Source organism: Musa acuminata, chromosome BXJ2-9 (genome assembly GCF_036884655.1).
Source record: "Musa acuminata AAA Group cultivar baxijiao chromosome BXJ2-9, Cavendish_Baxijiao_AAA, whole genome shotgun sequence".
Lineage (NCBI taxonomy): Eukaryota > Viridiplantae > Streptophyta > Magnoliopsida > Zingiberales > Musaceae > Musa > Musa acuminata.
This window is the reverse complement of record NC_088346.1, coordinates 44,395,793-44,406,323: the sequence shown is the minus strand read 5'-3', so window position 1 is coordinate 44,406,323 and position 10,531 is coordinate 44,395,793. Positions and strand designations below refer to the sequence as shown.

Below are 10,531 nucleotides of genomic sequence, written 5' to 3'. Positions count from 1 at the left end.
AGACATGGTGCTGCGTATTAATAGATTTAAGATAAGGTGGGATGAGAAAACAATTATCTAAACTAAATTTGGATGTGTTGGTAAGTGCTTTATGCATTACATATATAGTTTTAAATAAAATTAGAATATGAATAAATCTTCTAGAAAAATCTAAAGCACTTCTTATTTGCTTTATTATTGTAAAATATTTATTATTTTTTATAAAAAATTATCCATGGTCTTAGCTCGATTGCTAAATTGTTGGCTACCTCTGTTATCGTTGTCCTTGTTACTTTCATCCCGTTGCGAGATTCGTTGTCTCTTAATACCTTCTAACATTAACTCTCTGTCTGTACTCTCGAGAAGAAAATAGAAAAGTATAAGACAAGGACACGTAGAGACGATAAAAACGTATAGACAATATGAAGTAAAAATAATCGGATAGAAGCAAAAGTTAAGGATAAATTGATCTTTTATGAAATAAGAGATGCGCTATGAAAATATAGCAAAATGAGTGCTATGTGAAAAATAAAAAAAATAAAAAGTTGATATTTTTTAGAAAAAAATATCTTTAAAATATTTGTGTCACTAAACTATTTTTAAATTCAGATGACATAAGTTTTCAGGAATAATCCCTACCCTTTTGGGTTCAGTAGAAAACCCAATAAGAACAATCAGGCCCGGTTCGGTCCATCGAGGAGGGAGTTGGTCGAGTTCTGCTGCTTTAGGCATTTCATCGAACACTTAGACGGCACGCGTAGGTCACCGTGGAACGGAAACGATGGTGTGGAACTTCCCACCGACGCCGAAGCAGCTGGCGGCCACGGCGGGCGTGTTTGGGATGGGCGTCGTGCTGATCGCCGTCGGATCAAACCTCTCCTACGCCAACATTGCTCCCCAGCAAGCCCGCGCCGAGGCGCGCCGCCAGTTCTTTAAAGAGTACCTCCGCAAAAAGTTCGACCACTAGCCGACCTCCTCCTGCAGCACCCGCATCCCCCTTTGGGTATCCTTATTTCCGAATTAGTATTTTGAGTCAATTACAACAACAATAATAAAGCTGTAAGTTTCATCTATTTGGAGTTGTAACAAATCATATATTTAGTTAAGTTCAGAGTATTTTGAGTCAATTGGATTGCTTTATTTAGGAGTCTTGAAACCAGAGGTTTGGATGTTATGCACGTTGCTATCCCTATTTGATGCCAATTCATGACTGAATGTACAAAATTCGGCGCACGATCATAAGTTTCAGACCGATAATTCCATAAAGTGATGGCTTTTAGGGGTAATTTGTTTAGGGGTAAGGAGACGATGACATTGGTTCTTCCTCTTGGAATGACTTGAGCTTCTCTCAGTTCTCCAATTTAACTGCATGCTAGCATTTGGTGGGCTTATTATCTCTTCGCAGTTAATATAAGTTCCAAGAAGGTGTCGATTTGAAGAGTCCTGAGCTTGATTAGCTGACTGCTTAAGATGAAATAGTGCTTCAGAACCTTTTCCAATATACATAACTTTTTCGTGGTCATGATCACACTGCCATATTTTGAGGGTTCAGAGCAAGCAACAAGTCGTCCGCAAAATATTTAACAAATCCTTCCCATGTAGCTACACTATAATATATTATGCAAACCAATCATGTGTTCAATCTCATTTATTTTTTGTCTTTTTAGTCCTCCTTCAATCAAGGATGTGAATCCTGTGTTCTATTGCTGATAGCTCAAGTGCCTTGTTTAAATGTTGGTAATATGGAGTTGGTTCATAATTGCTTATCATTGATTGTTGATGATTCTGAACCTGCAACTTGTTTGAACCTAATCATCTCTCTGTTATCAAGATGATAGAGCATGGATCTTATCTCTGCCATGTCAAAGCAAAAAATGAGAAGTAGAAGAAAAATTTATGAGGGCGTGCATATTTGATGGCTGTTGGTTTAATTTTATAACTTTGCTTGAATTATATAACTATGTGATTATAGACATCAATTGCTCGTACTCCTAGGATAATTAGAAAGTCCTTAAATAGATTAAACAATCTATTCTTACATCCTAAACTCTTTATAGTCCAAATATTGAGGATTGGACTCATTTACTCACCTCCATGACCTATTTCAGTATCCTTGTGTTGGATCTGTATTCACGAGTAAGACATGTATTAAAATTAGAAGATGATCCCTTTTTGTCTCCTAAGGCGTCTTATGAAGCTGTAAGAGCAACGTTAAGTTTATCTTTCTCATACGTGCTTACCTTTTGTCGCAAATGTGCAACTGAGTCCATTTCAATGAAACACTGCCTATTAGACTGAAATATAGACTAATCTTTAAGTACAGGTACTAGGTACAAACTTCTATTATGAATGTAAGGATTGTGTTTCCTTCATTACCTGCAATGTCAGATATTTCAATGCTTGCTTGTTTCTTTATTTGGGTTCCAGTATCTAAAAACTATGAAATTTCAAATATCGCAAGCATATATTTTAAGAGTTCTGTACATTTTCTATCAATTCTGTATCATGAGCCAACCAACTGCTTTGCAGAAATTGATTTACCAGTGTTCTTGATTCAATTAATGCACACCAGTATTTGGATAATCTTGTGTCAGATTATCCTTTGATAAAAAATTGGTGTAATCTGACTGGATTGTGAATTACTTCAGGTATGCAATGCAAAAAATTAAAGATTGTCAAGGTTTCTCATGTTGCAGATCCCCTGTTGATTGAAGAGTACAACGTTCATGGTCTGTCAGCTATAATACTCTCCAACGATGGTAGGAAAATCCAGCAAATCAAGTGGAAAGTTCTATGACAAATATTAAGCTAAAGAGAATATTTTGAAGTTCACTAGATTCTACTACTGTGATCTAATCTTCTTAAAGTTTGATGAATTCCTTCAAATGTTGATTAAACATTTTTTTATTCTAAATCCTCAACAAGAGAAAGTGGATGGATCTTGAGGAATGATTTCTTCCAGTGAACAGGATGTTCCCTTCTACCGAAGCTATTTATGTCTTTTCCTACATTGTAGTTAACTATATTTTTTCAAGACAATATGTGAAATATCTGTATATAACATGAGCTTCTGTATGATCATTGTTCATCTGGATTTTGTTAGCATGAGTTAGCAAGTGTTGTATCAGGCTGAACATATCTGGATTCTCAACAATGGAATTATATGTAGATGAAACAGGTAATGCTGTCAACTTTGTTATGGTGAACTAGAAGGAAATTATCAATCTCTTTGTTGCGCATGATCACACATGATCTGATGTTTATTCAAGAACAATCAAAGGTTATCTGATCTGAGAAACTGGAATGGGGATCCAAAAATGTTGTTTCTGGTGAATTGTGAACCAACTGTTTATTATTTGTGCAATGGATACCAGGTTATGGAGTTGGAGGAGACAGACAGACCATTCATCAGTTGCAGCCAATTCCAACTTAGAGATCAGTTTGGACTGAGAATGATGAGAACTAGAAAGAAGTGAAAGACATGGAGATGCTATTTATATATATATATATGTATATATATATATATGTATGTATATATATATATGTATGTATATATATATATGTATGTATATATATATATGTATGTATATATATATGTATATATGTATATATATATATGTATGTATATATATATATATGTATGTATATATATATATGTATGTATATATATATATATATATATATATATATGTATGTATGTATATATATATATATGTATGTATATATATATGTATGTATATGTATGTATATACATGTATATACATACATATACATGTATATACATGTATATACATGTATATACATATATATGTATGTATGTATATACACATATATCTATACACATATATATCTACGTACAAGTAAAAGATTTAAAGAGATTATTTGTATAATATTTTTAAAGAGATTATTTTGAGCAGTGATCCCAAGTTACAAATCAGATCCATTCTCTATGAGAATACAACAGAAGCCTCTTATAATAAATTGCTTATGCTTCCAAATGAGCAGCAATTACATCAAGATTATTCCAACTATCAAGAATCATGTCTGAGACAATCTTCTTAGAAGGAGCTCATGAAATCATAAAAGGAAGCATCTAATTATTTCCCTAGAAGAACCCTAGTAATAATTACAGGAAAAACCAGTACCAATTCCATCCATATTTTGGGACTAAAACAGTAGATTTGTTGAAGAAAATGGTTTGAGAACACCAGATAACAATCTTCACAAGTGTCTTACCGGTAGATATTCTATCTTCTCCATACTGAATCAGTCACCCTAAAGCAACAAACATACACACATCATTTTCATATATTACTTTTCCTCTGTGGTTGATTACTTTGAACAGATGCAGCATATAACCATAGCAGTTTCAGCTCTAATTATGTTACATAAACAACATATCTATGTACTTCTACCTATATCCAATAAACATCACTTGTGCTTTGTACATGAACAGATACTCAGATGGTGTCGTCGGCTTACTGGGGCACTGGGAACTGTAGCTCTGGACGATTAACTGTAGCACTGCCGCCAGCCAAACCAGTGACTGGCCCTTGAGGGGCTGATGCATCTCCATCTCTGACGCTGGTGATATCGTGGATGCTCGTCCTTCTCCGTTCCTTGTTCATTGAATTCAAACGGATAAAGTATTTCTGTGCATGACTTGCAACTTGTGTGGGCGTCCTTGATATTACAAAGTTGCGAGATATGCTCCTCCAGTCTCCTTTCCCATATTTATCAAGTCCAAGAAGAAATAATCTATCAAAAACCAGTCAATAGATATAGAATTTAGGATGCTGCATTTTCAAGAACTCTTAGATAAAGAATGAAAACCTCGATTTAAAGGAATGATGAATGCTTGATTTTGGATGCACAAACTTCAGGTGTTGTCCAGTACTTTACATTATAATTGATGTGCATCAATTTTATGCATTTTCACAGTTTGTCCAAATCTTATACCAACCATTGAAGAAATTCAAAGCGACGGCACCATCTGGAAAGATCATCAACCATTGCTTTGTGTTGCTCATGATTTACCACAGTTTGTGTAACATCTATTTGTGTCATGTTTTCATACCAATAACAGGTCTAAGTGCAAAAGCAGGAGACAAAATTATGGAAAAAAAAGAAGAAGCAATGATTCAAAAGCTGCTGAGGTCCTATGGCTTTCAGAACTTGCAATTATGATAGTCATAATAGCTGAGATTATGTGATCACATATTATGATAAACAAAGATGGGGTTCTGAAGTATTTACTATTTACTAAAACTATGGCAATGATTTACAGAAGAATTCATTCATTGGCCAAAAAACCCATTATAATTAGTCTAGCAATTTGCTGTTGAAATGGTTGACATCATGCTAGCAGAAATTGAAAAGAAAAACAAAAAAGAACATCTCTGTTGCAATATGAAGCAAGATTCAAAGGTAAAAGTTGTTATTGAGGAAGGTGTGTTTAAGTTGAAAGGGACTTCCATCATCTAAAACACTTGGTCTGACTCTGACTGAGATAATACAGGAAGCTATCAGATGGAAATGTCTATATGTTGCAAAGAAGCATCATCATTTCTTACTTGAATCATGTAAAGCACCAGCAATGTCTTTGCATATGTGGATGATACTGTGTTCAAACAACATAGTTTCTTGGAAGTCTAAAGTTGCATCTTTGCAACATCTTTGCATTTATATCTGTCTCTCAATATTCTCTTAGAGACCAGAACTGCTAAATCAAGAAAAAGGTATTAGGTTGAATAATTTCTTTAATCAAGGAAAAGGAAATTTATTTGCCATAACTTCCAAGTTTTTCCAATCAAGAGCAAGAAGCTTAGTTTTATGTGTCTGCTCTTATTTCTGTTTCCATATACCAACTACTCTAAACTGTGACAAAGCTCAACCTTCTCTGACCATTGAGTCAGTACCTTCAAAGTGTGCAATACTCAACCTTCTCTAACCATTCAGTATGAAATTTCCCATGCTTAACCAAACAACAAAAAGAGCAATCATTCCAACTCCATCTACAAATGCTTAATCAACCTTACATGCTTTATCTAACTATTAAGAATTAAAGTTGTGTGTTTGCCTCAAATTTGGTGTGTGTGAACTTGACATCAACCATATACGAAGCTAACCTGTCTCTTTGATATGATTTTTCACTTGTCCTTAACAAGGACATGAAGAAGTTCAAAAATAGGATGAAAATATCAGTTAATGAACAAAATATTTTCAGAAACTAGACCTGTCATAAGACCTTGAAGAGATTTGTTTGAGAAGGAACATCCAGCATCCCACAACCAATGAAGTTTCTAAGTCATTCTAGATTTGAACTTGGACTAGAATTTGTATCAATTATGTAGTTAAATTAGCATTTTGGCATATATTATCTGTGTCAACTGTATATTGCCGCAAAGCACCTTAAATTTTATATTGCTTCATTAAATTCACAGATGTAACATATGAATTATTATGACCTTTTCTAATTTTCTGATTTTGTAATGGTTTATTTTTCATGCTTCACAAATATCAGTTAAAAGTACCTGAAATAAAAATGTCTTAGATTAACCAGGAAAAATATGGGTCTATGACACTTAGTCGAGAAGCAGAAATAAGTTGGATATAATCCTGTGGAAAAGAGATAGGAGAGTTATATGTTGAACTTATATACTTAAAAGTTAGAAAGGATGGGAAGATGAACTGGGGAACACTGATAATGTAGCAAATTACCTGAAGTCCTCGACGCATCAAACTGTGGTGTATGGCAAGGAAGAGGAGAAGAGATTAGATTGCACATGCAGCCATTGGCTCTGGTTAGGGATGCCAACAACTATGAAATTAGAGAACAAGTCAATTGCAGGTTGCAGCTGGTCTATTTGTTCTAAATAAGAGTGCAGAATGGGTAGGAAGATGATGGTGACAGTATCTGACATTTTTGCAAATGGAGGTCAATTTAGAAGTAATGAACACTTGATATTCTGGAAAAGTCAAAATAAAATATGCATTCTATTGTAGAAAATTCATGTTCTAATTTTACCCTAATCAATTGTTAACAATGCTCTGAACTCTGAAATTGCAAAGAAAAAAATATGATCGAAAAAACATTTACTCTAGTGTTTAGTCACCTCAATTTGAGATCATCATCATCAACAACAACAATCTTATATTAGCTCAGCCTGTGATGATGCATTTACAGCAAAATGCTCTTCTGAATCAAAATTTTCCAGAATTATTCTCCTAAACATCTTGAAGACCTCACTGAATAGGCTACGGAAACTATGCCAGTTTAAGTAATACTTCTAAGATGCCGTGATAAACCCAGTTAATGTCCATATAGATCAAACAAGACTTGGGAGTATGGCCAACTCTATTCCTATTGGAGTAACCACACAGCTCTTCACTCAGATGACTACATGGGGACGTAAGTCTAGAACTCAACATATTTTGATTTTTTTTTTGTTTTACCTTGACACAGAATACCAGAAAAAAGGTATTTTTCATTTAGGCATGTTTAACCTGTCACAAGAAACACAAAGTACGCTAGAAGACATTTAAGGTCCAAAAGCAAAGAGTTGAACAAAGAATTAAGAGTACTCATAAAAGTTAAGTTTTAACATAATTTTCTTTTATAAAGGTAATCTTTGTATTATAAGCATGTTCATGTATGAATGAAGTAGCTAACATTACTTTAAAATGGCTTTTTAGTGAACCCCAGAGAAATAAGACAGTAATCAGTATTCAACAATATCACATCAGCGTAAATTCAAGATAAGCAGAATCATAACAAGCTCACCTGTGCTCATCCTCAGTCCATGCTATTCCCTTTCGTCGTTCTTGATCTGACCTTGATGTTCTTCCACCATGACTGGGATCACCATGTGAGTTCCCTCCCTTTTTAGCCCCACCACCTTCGACAGGAAGATAGGATGGTACTGGAACTCGGCCAGATTCGATGTCATCGATGTCCTCCACCAAAAGTTCATAGTGGTGCCTGATATCCTCGATGGACTTCCCGGGCACACCAGCTGCAATTTTCTCCCACCGGTCACCGCAATCCTCTGGGTGAGTTGCCAAAGCGTTCTCAAAGGCCTTCTCTTGCTCTCTGGTCCACACAGAACAGCAGCTTTCTTCTTCCTTTACCATCTTGCCAATTCTGTCCACTGAGCATGCAACTCACAAAAGGAAGGTGCTTTCCTGTGTCCTAAATTTCCTCTGCCTCAAACAGATGACCAGAAACGCTTTCTCTTCAGCTGTAACAAACTGAGTCTGGACTACCACTCCAAATATGTCTGCTTGATGATTGATAACTGAGAAATCATGCAAAGATGGACTCTGAAGTCACACTTCGAGGTGCTTGAATAGCATCTATGCCTGCTTGGTAATTTAAAGGTGAGAAATACTGCAAAAAGGGGTTCTGAAGTGCTGTATGACCAAGTGAGGAAAGAAGAGGATGAACAAGAAGAAGAGAATGAAGACCAAGGCAACAAGAAGATGGAGCTTTCTGAAACCACAGGGAAGGCCTAAATCAATCCCACAAGAACCAACCTGATGAAACAAGATCAAAAATTTAAGGAAGATAAGCACTCATACCTGGTAACAGAGGCAGCAAGAGGGGAGTTAGGGTTTGGTCTGGGAAACCGAGAGAGACAAGAACAACCAGAGACAAAGCCTGATGGATTTGCTTTGGACAAAAGAAACAGTTTTTATAGGTCCTGTTCAAAGCTTCAGCTCCTGAGATTACCAAGGCTGATAACCTCTCAAAATATCCCAATTGGTTTTACCTTTGACCTTGTTGTAAAAACCAAAACCTCCACCAATCCAATATCATCAAGAGAAATACAGCAAGGTTTTACCTTTGGCCTTGCAGTAAAACCCAAAACTTCAACCAATCCATATCAACAAGACAAAGACAGCAGGAATCATGTGAAGCACAAGCATAAAGACCACTACAGCCAAGATTCCAATTGTAGATCCACTTGTGCTACTTCTGTCTGTTGCCACCAAACTGATGGATTGAGCACAATAACTTGAAACTGTTTGCAACAAGCAGAGCAAAGAAGATTATTTAATTAGATCACAGTCAAAATACAACAAAGACAAACATCCTACCATATCAAAGAGTAAAGAAGATTTCATTTTCCTACCATATCACATCAACCCTTAATTTAATTAGATTGTCTAATCCTTTTTAAAGTGGATGGAGTGTATCAGCATCAGTATGACACATCTTACATGTGTTGGTGGTTGACTTCAGACTTACTCCAAACATCCAACTAGCTTTTATATCTTCAGCCATGTAAACTAACATCTGACCTCAGTGAAAAAAAGAGAGGAAGTATACCAGAAGACAGAACTTTTCCAAGTAAAAGATCTGTTTAATCTTCTATGTCCAAAGAGGAGATATGATGGATGAATCCAACATCCTGCAGTCACCTGCTGTGGAGTTAAAACTTGAATAAGACCCTATCTAATCCCATTTGAAGGAAGATCGATTGAGCTTAAGCTGCCAAAGAGAATGATCAATGCAATCTTGACTTTGGATTATGATAGCTTTTACAGAAACCTAAAACATCCTGTGCTTCTTGCAACACATCAGACAAGAAATGGCCAACCATGTATAACAAGTATGCCCATTTAAAATCAAGAAATACAATTCTTTTCCATTGCAATCTGACCTCTTCTTGAAACACAAATTTTGGACCAGAACTTTCAAGAACCTTCTACTCAGATCTGATTTGTCTGGTGCATGAAAACTTCCTTTTTCATCTACAATGGAAACCATCAGAAATTATACTTTGCTAAAAAATAGAGAAATTATTAAAAATACCTAACCAAAATTTCCCTGTGCCACAGTATCCCAATCTGTGGGCTAAAAGTCTCATGTCAGAATCCACCCACGCCCATTGAATCTTTGACCAAGCGGCAAGCGCAGTAGGACCTCAAAATTACATCTGCAACACCTACAAAATTTCTTATTCCCTTATTTACCCTCTTCATTTGATTTTTGTTTCATACATACCCCTGAAAAGTTAAGCAGCTTAAAACCATATGCCAATTTTTGAAGCTTAAATTAACTAGTATTATTTTCATAAAATAAAAATATTGAGGATTCAACTAATTCAATGAAGTAATAAAGGACACTTGAGTGTTAAAAAAAAGTGATATATGTTAAATATGTATAAAAAATATATGTTAGATCTGTGGCTGTAATGTTCTGAGGGGTAAAAGTGTCATTTAAAGAATATCCGAGGATAGAAATGTAAAACCGTCAGGTAATGCATGCTACCGCTTTGGTCGGCGCACCTGTCCGGTTATAGCCCGACAACGAACGAACTCGTCGTCCGGCGCGACGCGATTCTTGAGACAAAACCAGCAGCCTGCTTTGGTCACATTCTAAACCCACGCGCTGCGCCCCACGCGTCGGCCGACACCGTGGGCGACCATGGTTCCTTCAGGGCTCATTTCCTCCTATTTGTGGGATCCATCCTTTCTCATGAATCACAAGACAGGTACGGTACCGTGTAATTTCATGAGTAGGTAAATGAATTATCCCTCCCAAACT

General features: G+C 35.9%; 1 protein-coding gene and 1 long non-coding RNA gene across 5 annotated transcripts; one reads left to right on the top strand and one right to left on the bottom strand.

The window, feature by feature from the left end:
- The first annotated feature begins 672 nt into the window (after positions 1-672).
- On the top strand, positions 673-3,067 carry LOC135623559 (uncharacterized). Its single transcript, XR_010491435.1, has 2 exons — positions 673-982; positions 2,628-3,067. It is a non-coding gene; the product is annotated as an uncharacterized LOC135623559 (long non-coding RNA).
- A 1,071-nt stretch (positions 3,068-4,138) lies between these two features.
- On the bottom strand, positions 4,139-8,706 carry LOC103998789 (transcription factor SRM1). 4 transcript variants are annotated; one of them, XM_009420372.3, is made up of 3 exons: positions 8,560-8,706; positions 7,763-8,340; positions 4,139-4,737 (listed from the first exon to the last, which is right to left on the bottom strand). In XM_009420372.3, the coding sequence occupies exons 2-3, from the start codon at positions 8,110-8,112 to the stop codon at positions 4,458-4,460; spliced, it is 630 nt and encodes a 209-aa protein (XP_009418647.2). In that variant the 5' UTR covers positions 8,113-8,340; positions 8,560-8,706; the 3' UTR covers positions 4,139-4,457. The 4 variants fall into 4 exon arrangements, with proteins under 4 accessions (XP_009418647.2, XP_009418649.2, XP_018686716.2 ...); XM_009420374.3 differs by having other exon boundaries at positions 7,763-8,276; positions 8,560-8,683; XM_018831171.2 differs by having other exon boundaries at positions 7,763-8,470; positions 8,560-8,646.
- Between the last annotated feature and the right edge of the window lie 1,825 nt (positions 8,707-10,531).